This window comes from Leptonotus elevatus, chromosome 1 (genome assembly GCF_054856555.1).
Source record: "Leptonotus elevatus isolate MCC_2025b chromosome 1, RoL_Lele_1.0, whole genome shotgun sequence".
NCBI lineage: Eukaryota > Metazoa > Chordata > Actinopteri > Syngnathiformes > Syngnathidae > Leptonotus > Leptonotus elevatus.
In genome coordinates, this window is record NC_141239.1 from 39926528 (window position 1) to 39941155 (window position 14628).

General features: G+C 38.1%; 2 protein-coding genes across 2 annotated transcripts; both read right to left on the bottom strand.

Moving 5' to 3' along the window:
* Positions 1-7019: 7019 nt before the first annotated feature.
* Positions 7020-8432, bottom strand: LOC147182086 (metalloproteinase inhibitor 2-like). The gene is made up of 5 exons (XM_086079125.1): positions 8312-8432; positions 7800-7882; positions 7626-7728; positions 7341-7453; positions 7020-7205 (listed from the first exon to the last, which is right to left on the bottom strand). Exons 1-5 carry the CDS (start codon positions 8430-8432, stop codon positions 7020-7022), a joined length of 606 nt encoding a protein of 201 aa, XP_085935251.1.
* A 3519-nt stretch (positions 8433-11951) lies between these two features.
* On the bottom strand, positions 11952-14255 carry LOC147182087 (metalloproteinase inhibitor 2-like). The gene is made up of 5 exons (XM_086079249.1): positions 14126-14255; positions 12747-12829; positions 12573-12675; positions 12286-12398; positions 11952-12137 (listed from the first exon to the last, which is right to left on the bottom strand). The coding sequence occupies exons 1-5, from the start codon at positions 14253-14255 to the stop codon at positions 11952-11954; spliced, it is 615 nt and encodes a 204-aa protein (XP_085935375.1).
* Between the last annotated feature and the right edge of the window lie 373 nt (positions 14256-14628).

The window sequence follows — 14628 nt, forward strand, 5'->3', positions numbered from 1 at the left end:
TTGCAATTGTCGTGTTGAGGTAAAGAAACGTTTGGTCTGGTCCATGCACAAAACAGTTAGAAGGTAAATTGCTATCATTCATGGACTATTTATCACCGCTTCTTCTCATTTTGGAAGAATGTGTTATTTAGTATTAGTGAATATGAAAAGTGTACCCACTCACAATTTTTTCTTAATCAAAACTCATTGATCCAAATTTCTGCATAAGAAATAAGAAACCAAACACCAATCAACACTTGTTTTTGCTTCCATTTTTCATAAGCTGGACTTAAAGAAAAACTTTTTCTACATAGACAAAAAGTCATTTTGCAAATATTGTTCACAAATGAGTCTAAATCTATGTTTGTGAGCATTTCTCCTTTGTCAAGATAATCCATCCCACCTCACAGGCGTGGCATATCAAGATAGCATAATTATTGTACAGGTGTCCCTTAGGACGGTGTTAGAGTAGACAATATTAAGTATTGTACTCTTTGCGTGTTCAATTAACTGAATGGTGAGATTCTGGTGAAGAAGTCCCTTTGCAAAGGTATCATTAAAACAGAAGCTTCTGATGACAACAATTGACGACACTCAAACCTCGTGTTCTGGTCAGATTGTGTCTTCTCTACTCCGGCACATCATTATTTATTGGAAAGTGGGTGAATACGAAAAGTCTCCTCCCATCAGCCCACAATACATTTGTTTACAACTCAGTAAATACAAGAGAATTCCTCTATCCTCCCTTCTGCAAGTTCCCATAGCTATAAATCAGATTAGAGAAAAACAATAATCAGCCTGTGCCTCCCCTCTTCCGACAGAGACAGGTACCAGACTATATACACTCCCTTATTTTCTCAGGAGAGTGAGACAGATACAATAGACAATCCCATTCATTGAGCTCCACAGCTATAACTAAATCCAAAACGGCTAAAATATCAATTGAAACTGAAAAACAATGTTAATAACTTAACATTCCCTCATTTGAGCTCATGAGAGCTCAACACATTAAAACATTTTTTTCAATGGTTGTGTGGTGGAAATAATTATCATTAAAACATCCCTTTAGCAGGAGAGGAGGTAGTTTAGCAATCATATGACATTAAAAAACAATTTGATACATTTAAAAGATTTTTAGTGGAATAAGCGTAGCATATGTGAGGCTTAACATAAAATGTTGTTCATTAAAAAGTGTCGCAATGTATCGGCAGACGAATATGTGTTCTTTGAAGCCATCTCGTGATGAAGTTCTTTGTTGAATGAAAAAAGTGACGCAATAGTTTTTCTCTTCTTTAAGAATCTGGGGTAGACTACCCAAATTCTTCGATTTGTCACCGGGATTATTCTGCCCGAAAATGTGACTCTTCGTGGAATGATTTCCCAAGAAAAGGCACTTGACTTGATCCGTTGAATGATGTCAAAACGATGTCGAATGATGTCGAAACGGCCGCTCCAGAACCGAACACTGGGTCAGCTGACGTGGCTCCCAGGTCGGAGGTGATAAGATTGATGATCATCAGTTGATGAGATAGCTGAGCCTGGCACGTCTCCGGAAGCCTTGTAGACCAGATGTCTTCATCCTTCTTTCTGTGCAGCGAACTGCACAATATTTCCTCTCCGACCCCCTGGGGCCGTTCTCCTGAGTGCAGAAACTTTTCATTTTTAGTTTCTCATAAACTCACATAAATTTTATTTGGAGGAAAAACCCTGATAGTTTTTGTTAGTTGGGATTAGTAAATGTTATTTGGTTAAGATCCGTAGGTCCTGTGCTGTTGGAACAGGAAAATATCTATTTTTTTTACATTAAAATAGAGCCCAGCCTTTGATTGAGTTGAATGGCATTCGCTCATTCATTAATATAAGACAGAGCTTGTAAATATTTATTTTTCAAATAGGTTTTGTTCAATAATAGGTAATTTTTTACCACGACTAAATTTGTTCTAAATTTGCATAACTGTGCCTTTCACCATCCTGAAAGGAATCATTTTACTAGCATACATATATTCTCTTCCCAGAATCCAGAATCCCATGACTGGCCGAATCATGATGATCCTGGAAAAAGCTCACATATATTCATATTATCTATACTCTTTTGCAAACACTGGGCTCCAAACATTACATTTTTCTAAAATAAAAGATATAATATAATATAATTACCTTCATCCGGCGAATATGCATTATTGTCCTTGCTTGCTTCAGACTTACTTTGCTCGATTTCCTCTGGTAGATTTCTTCATATTCAAACTGTTGATTATCACTTCAAAACCTTTTCATATTCAAACTACTAATTCGTCTACATTGGTTAATTTCTTAAACATAAACTCCCTCATTTGACAAAGATCCACTGATTTTTTCATACACGTCAAGTTAAAGGGAGGACAAAATAGAGACCCCATAACTCAAAAGACGTCGTAAATAACACAACCCTCTAAATCAGGCTATGAGGTAAACGAAAAAACTACAAAACACTACAATAAAAATGAGCACAAGCAGATACAATGTAAGACACTAATATATGATGACTTTGGGGCCATAAAAATAGAGGTAACCATATTACTCTAATTCTCCTAGATTTAAGCTCAAACTGCTAATCAAAGTCACCTCTTTTACATATTAGTGGGGCTCGTAAAATACACAGCACACAAAATATTTCTGGGATTTATAAATCACAGTGCTGTGAAAAAAAAAAATCTAAAATTAACCATCAAACTCTTAGTTAGTCTTTTACTTGTTACTACTCATTTTATTCTATTATTTTTTCTATATTGTAGCTGCAGCTGGACAAAGTCCAGGAAAAAGTTCCACACGGGGAAAATAAAAGTATATTGTATCATATCATATTAATAAAATTCCCATTGTACCAATTCAGAAACTGATTCTCCCAAAAATATAGGCAAAAATTTAGTAGGCTTATAGATTGAAATAAATTTTCTCAATCCCTCATTTCCAATTCACATATGTCGTTTTCAATTTCCTGAAATATCTTGCTATAGATCACAGTTCCCCATTCAACACATTAAAAATGCCTTGCATATACCGTGCAGCATTTCACTGATTGAAGGGTCGCATCCCAGTCAGACCACCAGCTTTCAGACAAAGTTCATTGAGAGGAGACATCTGTAATGAGGCTTGTACACAGTCACTGGGCATTGTGGAAGTTTAGCATCATGTTTTTTTAGGCACAGGACGAGAAGACTGTTGCTCTGCGGCTTTTGACCTTTGATCTCTGCCACATCCATTCAGACGCTGTCTGCAATGTGGATCCGATGACACATTTTCGGTCCTTCCAGGCGCTCACCTCGACCAACGAATGCACCCGGCCGATCCAATGCACTACAATGCCAGACTGAGGAAATGGGATCACAGCAAGACAGTTCACTTCCTGCTTTCGTTCGCAGTTTGTAATCAGTGAAGGCCATCAAACCCTCATCTGCCTTGGAACTCAAACATCAGTTTCTGAAATGACACACTCAGAGAAAAAACAAATATTAAAAATCATTATCATTATGTCAATTTCAAAAACATTTATAACTTCTTATTCAACTATCTTACTTCTAGCCACAGCTGTACAGATGTAGGCAAACAAAATACCATTATTTTATCATTATTCTTTATTTCTCAATTTCATTTGTCCCGAAAAGGGAAAGTTAACAAATTAACCATCTTCATCAATCATTAAAGTGTAAAGACTATTGGCTCAGTCACTAAAAAAAAAAAAAAAAAAAAAAATAAAACACTAATTTAATATTCTTCTACAAAAACTCAACAATATCTTTCAAATACTATTACTTATTTTTTATTGTTTATCATTCCTCTCTTACCATTTTGACAAAGAAAAAGTCCCATTACGAGGACACATTATGCTCTAACCCACAGCCCCCTCCTTTTCTTCTAACCTAGAAACGGGGGGGGGGGGGGGGGGGGTCTTAACATTATACATCGCAAAACCTATTTTACCACATTCCCATTAATAAAACAAACGCCACTATCACAACAGTCTCATCTGACACAAAAACAACACCAAACTTAGTTAAAGATATTGAAGAAAAACAAACAAAATCCCCATATGCACATTTTTCACAATAATAGCCCCCACCTTTTAGAAGCTAGGTCACACACTCAAATACATACGCACACACTCTTTAGTCATTATAAAATAATAAACGGTTTTATTATATCAATTCGTTGTCTACAAATCTTATGGCATTTAAACCGCAGTTTTGTACGGTGATTTCAGTAAACGGGTTAACTTCGAACAAATCACCCGTAAACTGCTCCACAAATGCTGGAGTCATTTTAGCATCAAATTCAGCCACTACATCATTACCAACAAAGAAAATACAAAAGTCTGACGTACCATTTTGTCCAGCGAAAGCTTTTCATACAATCGATCCATAGTTTGTTTTTTCATTTCATATCGACGTTTTTATTTTTCCGCACGGCTGCGACTCACAAGTACAAGTCCCAACTATGAACCGGAAGCGCATTCAGGACAAACCATTCTGTATCCGGGTCGAAATCGCCCCCATTTTGTTTGTAGGCTATTTTTACTTTCGGTTTCTATTCTACGCAAGTAGTATTAATATTTATCAATACAGTGACGTCTCACTTTTAGTATAATAGTTCAATAGGTTAACACATATGGCCACACAACAGACATACGAATCACGTGACCTCTCGTTTATACACAGCAGATATCCAATCCCGCTGAGCTAAACTGTTCTCCATATATTGCAAAATTTTTGCAAGGCGCTCATTTTCAAAATAACTTGTCACGCGCTATCGAATTCAACCGTAGAACAAAAGGAATTCATACGGTAATCCTGACCCCAAAACTACAATCGTAGGAGCGCCAAAAAATAAAATAAAATTCACGTAATCTCTCGATTGCAAATACTGTAACACAAATCCAATTATTACTGTAATCAACCTGTACCCCTCAATACTGTTCAATTTCAAACAGGCGCTTTTTCAAAAAACATATTACGTGTAAAAGGACGTTCTCACCAAGAGTCATGAGCAATTATGATACTAGTCCTCCAATCGGCCAAAACTGCCCAAAAAGACAGAGCGCAATACCATAATCTTCGCGATCCTTAGCAAAAAGAAAGACTTTTTACGTCATCCGGTAACCCTTTTATTCAATATATATTATGGTCTAAGGATTCTTCATAGCGTGACGAAACAAAACAAATTAACAAATTAACCGCTATATCTTCCAGTACAAAAAAAGCTTTATCCCTCAATAGGTCTGCATTTACGTCACTAAAAAATGCACCACCCCACGACGTGTTTAGTTCAATATCGTAGGAATTATCCCAACTCTCTAACGACATCAAACTACAACTTGTTCACACAGATCTCATTTAAAATTTAGACAATTTGGAAGATGAAAAACCAGTTGCAGCGGACCCAAACAGACAGAACCTCCCTACGTGGATAAAAGTCTCCACTTACCGTACTTTATTTATTTAGGCCTAGAAGTTCCGCCCGTCCGTGAACGCCGCAGCTTGCTCTACGTCAGAATACCACCCTCCATTAGAATTCAGCGGAGGTCACCATTCGTTATAATTCAGCGTCGGGGACACCATTTGTTAGAGTAGACAATATTAAGTATTGTACTCTTTGCGTGTTCAATTAACTGAATGGTGAGATTCTGGTGAAGAAGTCCCTTTGTAAAGGTATCATTAAAACAGAAGCTTCTGATGACAACAATTGACGACACTCAAACCTCGTGTTCTGGTCAGATTGTGTCTTCTCTACTCCGGCACATCATTATTTATTGGAAAGTGGGTGAATACGAAAAGTCTCCTCCCATCAGCCCACAATACATTTGTTTACAACTCAGTAAATACAAGAGAATTCCTCTCTCCTCCCTTCTGCAAGTTCCCATAGCTATAAATCAGATTAGAGAAAAACAATAATCAGCCTGTGCCTCTTCCGACAGAGACAGGTACCAGACTACATACACTCCCTTATTTTCTCAGGAGAGTGAGACAGATACAATAGACAATCCCATTCATTGAGCTCCACAGCTATAACTAAATCCAAAACGGCTAAAATATAAATTGAAACTGAAAAACAATGTTAATAACTTAACGGCCACAATAAAAAACACTCTGGAAATGTGCAGTTTTCCTGCAAGATATTGTCAGGAACTGGAACACGCTGTCATAGAAGCCGATTCTAAGCATCCCAAACATGCTCACTGGGCGACATGTCCAATGAGTATGTTGGCTGATGACGTGTATGAATGGCACAACAATGAGCGTCAGGGTCTTCACGGACGGTATCTGTGCATTCAAAATGCCACCAATAAAATGCACTTGTGTTCATTGCGCACACCAGGACCCCACTGTCTGCCACCATGGACCACTCGATCCACGACATCTGTAAACTGCTCACCCATAAGACGCCACGCCAAAGAGAAATGCTCATGCTGGGATCGAGTGGCAGTTTCATTATTTTTCATGCACAGTAAAATACCTTTAAAAACACATTTGGCCCTCGCTGTGACGTGTTCTCAGGAAAAGGGTAACAACCAATCATAGTTCAGTTTGCTAATGTCACAACCAAACCCAGAACAGTTGAGCCCTGATTGGCACGCGTGTTTGGTTTCAGTCAACACCAAGTGACAAAAAATAAAATAAAATGTCTTAATTGTTCATGAAAAGTAGATATTAAATTTATTTTAGACAAATACATTTTCTACTTCTGCTGGAAAATGGCTCAATTAGTCAAGTATCCTTTTAAATTGTTCAGCTAAGTTCTCATAGAGGTAAACAAACTCAAGGGTTTGATGAGCATTCCTCATCTTTATCAGTCTTGCCACCCGTCCAAGCTTTTTTGAAAAGTGTTGTAGCCATAAAATTCCAAGTTAATTTGCTAGAAACAATGATAAACTGTTTGAACATAAAGTATCTTGTTTTTGTAGTTTAGTCAACTATAGGTCGAACAGCATAGTCCATTTAACAGAACATCCCAAATTCAAGAGTCACCAGTGCTAGACAAAAGAGAAAAGCCTGCATTGATTTTAGTTTTTATTCTGAGTAAGCCTTTTCAGACCAGTCAGCCGCCCTGTACCAGGCACAACATCCATTGCTGCTCTTGATGCAAGCGAAGTTTTGGGCCTGCTCGCCAACGCCCATCTTCCCCGGCAGGAAGTCTGTCCACAAGCACTCACTTGGGCCGGTCATGCAGCACGGGAAGGAGAAGCAGGACTTTATCTGTGGGTGACCAAGGACTTAATAAACATGTTGGGACACGACTAGAACAGCAATAAAGCAGTTGACAACATCTGCTGGATTAAGAGACAGCTAATTAGCATAAACGAAATCAAGGTTAAAATCCAGTTGTGTTACCGTGCAACCACAGCCCTGTGCATAGCGGGACAGAAGGTTCTTTTGTGTGGAATGCCACGGCTCATGGAAGTCACATTGGGAGAGGTGCAGTGTGCCGTCGGACTGAAGCTTGCCTGCAATTGCAGAAGACGGGAGGAAAATCTCAGATCAAGTCAATGGATGCATGTTCATGCACAGCACAAGTCTAAACCGTCATAGGCAGTGTAAGCATTCAAATGCTTATATTTGAGAACTATTAATAGTTTTCTTTTACACATGGGACACAAATATTCCAGGTTTTTATACCTATGAGTAGATATTCAGCGCCCTTGGTCAGAGTGACTCCACATGCTGCAGAGTTGGGTCCACTGAAGATGGCAGCAAAAAGCTTTTTTACTCCCTTGAAGGTCTGAAAAGCAAAGATTCATGTCTAACATGCATACTGTACATGAAGATTTATTTATGTCAAAAGTATCTCACCGTCAAGTGTTGGATGTCATACTTGGTGGGTCGACCTTTACCTTGTGCGCCAGGCATCACGCCAACAACCTTGGCCCTTATGACTAGAAAATACATGTTTTCAAAAGATGCATTAAAACCCAAAGGGGCATCCAGGTTGGAAGAGTCGGTGCCCCAAGACAGCAGCGGAAAGTCTTTAAATGCTTTTTTAGCATAATATATAAATATATTTATTCAAATGTCTTTGTTATGTTACAGTCAAGTCAATTGCTATCTTTAAAAATGTCATTTTATGACAAATTAGACTGCAAATGCATAAAAAATAAAATAAAAACAAAAGTTAACTGTCCACTTTTCCGCTGGATGTGGATGGGGTTTGAAATCCTAACCCTAAAAATTCACCTTTGATTGGGAAAGTGTCATACACATACAGAATAAAACACATTTGCAAAAATCAGTACTACTGCATAGAGTGTGAAATAATGACAAAAATAAGAGAAAAACAACTGAAACTGGAATCCTGTTCAACTTACCAACAACGTCTGTTTGGCAATACAACTGCTGCGGATGCATCGGGAAACAGCTACAGGCTTGTGCTCCTTCCTCTTGGAGGCAAAGCAGCACCAGGGGCAGAACAAACATCTTCCAGATCATCCTGAAATCTTCAAGGAAACAACTTTAGACAAACAGAAGCTTCTGGGTGTACAAACACGATACCGTTCCAGAAGATGGGGTTGGCTCTTCTTGAGCTCCTGTCGAAGGGGGCCTTTTTATAGCTGCAGACTCCGCCCACAATTAAGAGCCGTCACTTGCAAACACTGATTGATGACTGCTTTCACCTGACACTTGCGTCCACACCAACAAAATTAAAAACATTTCCTCTTGTCTGAAATGAGACATTTGAGAAAGATATTAATTGCACTTTTTGTGTTGCGGTAAATAAAATTTGGCACATTTGTTCTGGTTATTTATTTGATATAAGGAAATATGAAGACTGCTTGCTCATACTCTTATAGACCATTATTTCATCAAAATTCTATATTAATTGAACACAAATTCTGCATAATAAACAAGATTCTGAGGGTTTTTTGTATCTATTTTTTTCATTTTGCAAACTTTACAACTTAATTTTCTAGGGTTACAATGTATCCTCTCTTTTATTTCATCGTTCTGTTTCATTTGTATTTTATATCCTTTGCAACTTCCCTGACACAGGATATGAATTTGTTGAAGTTGTATACTAATATTGTGTCCAGACTTTATGTATATTACCCTATGTGTTTTTAAATTTAATAAAAAAAAAAAAAAGTTTTCAACAAACATACACATGTACGCAGAAAAGTTTTGTTTTGACACCACACCAGCAAATGCTTAATTGGGAGACATCATAAATCATTCTAATTTCAATCACAGCAATTGACACACAAACTTCAAATTCAGTCATCCAATAATGATGAATTTTCTTTTAAGTATTCATGTTCATCTGTCTACACAAAAGGAACAAAAATGTTCATTCTCTTTTGTCTGATCTACTGATGCATTCCAGAGTTTTGTGAGCTGACTGTAAAAAAAAAAAAAAACACTGTAAAAAAATTACCAGCATTTCGCAATAATAATAATTATTTTTTTGTGTAATTTAATGTAAGTTCCCCTGTAATATCCCAACACGTTTTTTCTACAAACTACAGCATCCTTGGATTTTACAGCATTTAACTGTTATTTTACAGTAAATTCATGCAATCAAAAAACCCTGTTATATCACAAGGCCTGTAACATTATATATATATATATATATATATATATAATATTATTTTATTTATTTTATATATTGGTAAGTCTCATGATGTAACCTAAAGACGCCATTTCCCTTTTCTCTGAGTCTAAGAGTAGAACAAAGGGCACTTTCTCTAAAAGTGTCAACACGGTCATATTTGGAAGTTTCTTGTGTGATTAATGAAATATAAATCAACGACAAATTGTGTCCCGCCCCTTCTGGTAGAGCTTAGATCAGAAAAAATAAGAATGATCAGTGACTGGGGGGGAGAAATGTTAGCTTTTGGTTCCGTTTGAGTTGGGACATGAAATCAAAATATGTCGTTAATGAATTTAAGAAATTGTTAAAGTGTTGAAGTAAAGAAACGTTTGGCCTGGTCCATGCACAAAACAGTTGGAATGTAAACAGGCTTGGGGAGTAACGGAATACATGTACCGCCGTTACGTAATCAGATTACAACAAACATGTGACTGTATTACGTTACAGTTACAGGAAAAAACATGTAATCAGATTACAGTTAAATTTATTAATAATGGGGATTACTTCCAGGGATTACAATGTCTACGATGAGAGAGTGCGAAAGAGAGCGAGGACGAGAAAGGGAGAGAGAGAAAGAGAGAGAGACAGAGAGTGAGAGCGCGCATGCACGCCTGCGCAAGTGGGACCGTTGCTACATGTCGGGGAGGTGGGTACGAACAAACTGACTAGTCGTATCCTCCACGCGCGGGCAGTTTGAAAAAGCTTCACGAACGGGAGGAGGAAATGGCTAGTGATGGCAAAATGAAGCTTCATGAAGCACTTGTAATATTTTTTGACTCCTTTAGATGCCACTCTTGGTTGAAAGATGCAGTGGAAATGTAATCAATTTCCTTTGCACTAGCCTTTATATTTAAATCAAGAGCACCATCTAGGGGAGTCAAAAAATATTACAAGTGCTTCATGAAGCTTCATTTTGCCATCACTAGAAATGGCGACCGGTATTCACTGGAACTTACTCGGAGCGAAAGTTTGAGCTAAGAGTCCAGAGGTATGCTACGCGCTGTAGCTTCTTGCTAGCTAGCCCGCTAGCCTACAACCATAATGTGAGTTACACCTTCCAAACAAATCTTCCTCCCACCAATTCATTATTTAAACATCATACGCAACATATACACGGCTATAAGTTCATTTTGCAGTTGATGTCACGCATTATCATCTTAATTGGATTTATCTATCTATCTATCTATCTATCTATCTATCTATCATCCATCCATCTATCTGTGAGGTGTGGTTGCTTTTAGTGATAGTTCAAAAACAGCATATGGCCATCAATCAATCAATCGCCTTTATGCTTTTTAATTACACAAGGATTTTTGCTATTTGTAGGCTGCCCAGATCACCGTATCACCTGCAAATAGCAGGGGTACATTGTATAGAATATATATTGTGGTGATATTTATTTTGATTTTGTCTTAATGAGCATACTCGGTATTGGAGTAATTTCAAAAGTAATCCAGTTACATTACTTTATTATGGTACTTGGATTACGTTACTAACTAAATTTTTTAGCAGATAACTTGTAACTGTAACGGTTTACATTTTAAAAGTAAGCCCTCCAACTCTGAACGTAATTTGCTATTGTTCATGGACTATTTATCACCGTTTTTTCTTATTTTGGAAGAATGTGTTTTGTTATTAGTGAATATGAAAAGTCTACCCACACGCAATTTTATCTTAATCAAAACTCATTGATCCAAATTTCTCCATAAGAAATAAGAAACCAAACACCAATCAGCACTTGTTTTTGCTTCCATTTTTCATAAGCTGGACTTAAGGATCTAAAACTTTTTCTACATACACAAAGTCATTTTACAAATAGTGTTTACAAAGCAGTCTAAATCTGTGTATGTGAGCATTTCTCCTTTGTCAAGATAATCCATCCCACCTCACAGGTGTGGCATATCAAGATAGCATAATTATTGTACAGGTGTCCCTTAGGACGGCTACAATAAAAGAACACTCAAGAAATGTGCAGTTATCCTGCAGGATATCATCAGGAACTGGAACACGCTGTCATATACGCCGATCCGAAGCATCCCAAACATGCACACTGGGCGACATGTCCAATGAGTATGTTGGATAATGACGTGTATGAATGGCACAACAATGAGCGTCAGGGTCTTCAGGGACGGTATCTCTGTACATTCAAAATGCCACCAATAAAATGCACTTGCGTTCATTGCGTACACCATGCTCATACCAGGACCCCACTGTCTGCCACCGTGGACCACTCGATCCACAACATCAGCAAACAAAAAGGAACATATCTTGTCTTTGTAGTTTAGTCAACTATAGGTCGAAAATCATTTGCAAAACACCATTGCTTAAGAAAAGAGAGCAGCCTGCATTGATTTTATTTTTTATTCCGAGTTAGCCTTTTCAGACCAGTCAGCCGCCCTGTACCAGGCACAACATCCATTGCTGCTCTTGATGCAAGCGAAGTTTTGGGCCTGCTCGCCAACGCCCATCTTCCCCGGCAGGAAGTCTGTCCACAAGCACTCACTTGGGCCGGTCATGCAGCACGGGAAGGAGAAGCAGGACTTGATCTGTGGGTGACCAAGAACTTAAGATTTTAGGACACCAATAAAGCAGTTGACACTTGTCCATGCGTTTAAAGTGGACAACAACATCTACTGGATTAAGGGACCACCAAGTAGCATAAACAAAATCAAGGTTAAAATCCAGTTGTGTTACCGTGCAAGCACAGCCCTGTGCATAGCGGGACAGAAGGTTCTTTTGTGTGGAATCCCACGGCTCGTGGAAGTCACATTGGGAGAGGTGCAGTGTGCCGTCGGACTGAAGCTTGCCTGCAATTGCAGAAGACGGGAGAGGAATATCTCAGATCAAGTCAATGGATGCATGTTAATGCACAGCACAAGTCTAAACCGTCATAGGCAGTGTAAGCATTCAAATGCTTATATTTGAGCACTATTAATAGTTTTCTTTTACACATGGGACAAAAATATTCCAGGTTTTTATACCTATGAGTAGATATTCAGCGCCCTTGGTCAGAGTGACTCCACATGCTGCAGAGTTGGGTCCAGTGAAGATGGCAGCAAAAAGCTTTTTTACTCCCTTGAAGGTCTGAAAAGCAAAGATTCATGTCTAACATGCATACTGTACATGAAGATGCATTTATATGCAAAGTATCTCACCGTCAAGTGTTGGATGTCATACTTGGTGGGCCGACCTTTACCTTGTGCGCCAGGCATCACTCCAACAACCTTGGCCCTTATGACTGGAGACATTTTCAAAAGATGCATTAAAACCCAAAACCGCATCCAGGTTAGAGCCAAGACAGCAGCACAAATTTAAACTAAAGACTATAGCGCATCTTTAAATTCATTTCTTTAACAACCAGTGGCAATTTTCTTGCATAGCCAAGTCATCTGCTTTAAAAAAAATAATTTTGTCACAAATTAGACTAGGCGAACAGGGGGAGAGAATAAGTTCATTCATTGAGAGAAACTGCATGCTTTGTGATGAGTTATTAACATTGTTTTTCAGTTTCAATTGATATTTTAGCCGTTTTGGATTTAGTTATAGCAGTATGGCTCAATGAATAGAATTGTATTCTTATCTGTGTTACTTTCATGAGAAAGGGCAACGGGTTTGTACATTTGCTATCTTTAATGGGAGTTTCGGTATCTGCCGGTCAGAAGGGAGTCACAGGCTTATTATTGTTTTTCTCTAATCTGATTTATACCCATGGGAACAGATTCTCTTGTATTCACTGAGTAGTAACCAAATGTACTGTGGGCTGATGGGTGGACACATTTCGTATTCACCCACTTTTTAATAAATAAGGATGTGACGGAGAGCCGGACAGACAACCTGATAGAACACGGCTTCAGTGTCGTCAGCTTCTGATAATTATTTACCTTTGCAAAGGGACTTCTTCACCAGGATCTCACCATTCAGTTAATTGAACACGCAAAGAGTACAATACTCCATATTGTCTACTCTAACATTTGACATACCAGCCAATTTGTGATAGCAATGCTTAAAAAGTAATCTTGAGTTAAATTGCCAGAGTGTACGCAACAAATTAAACAAGAATTTGCCCTTTGCAACATTAATTGCTTAAATGTCATAAGCAAAACATGTAATTCTCTACACTCCAATAATAATGGATGACCAACTTAATTGAATTGCTTCAAGTGGTAACACGTTTTAATTAAGTTAATCCAAACTTTATATTAAGTTTTATCAACGCAATTAAACTTTTTAATTCTATTGTGTTTTACAACTTCAAGCAATTATATTAAGTGCGTCAACAATTCTCTTTTTAGAGTGAAACTCAACTTGAACAGAAGTTCTTATATGTTAAGTTAAAGTAAAAGGACTGTATGAAGTCATTTAGTCACCAAGCAACAGAAGCGCAAACCTGTGGATAGTGGAATCCTAAAATTCACCTTGGATTGGGAAACCGTCATATGCTTTCAGAACAAACACACTCCCAAACTCACTTTGTACCATTTGAAATATTCACAAAATAAGAGAAATACTGAAAGTGGAATCCTGTTCAACTTACCAACAACGTCTGTTTGGCAATACAACTGCTGCGGATGCATCGGGAAACAGCTACAGGCTTGCGCTCCTTCCTCTTGGAGCCCCCACAAGCACAGCAGCACCAGGGGCAGAACAAACATCTTCCAGCTCATCCTGAAATCTTCAAGGAAACAAAGTTAGACAAACAGCAGCTTCTGGTGTACAAACAAGATTCCGTTCCAGAAGATGAGATTGGCTCTGCTTGAGCTCCAGTCGAAGGGGGCCTTTTTATAGCTGCAGACTCCGCCCACAATTAAGAGCTGTCACGTGCACACACTGATTGATGACTGCTTTCACCTGACACTTGCATCATCACCAACGAAATTAAAAAAACTTCCACTGAAATGATACATAGATTTGATCAGTTCTACCTGCAGAAGTTTGAGAAAGATATTTATTGCACTTTTTGTGTTGAGGTAAAGAAAATGTGGCCCATTTGTTCTGGTTCTTGATTTGATATTAGGGAATATTAAAAGACTGCTTTCT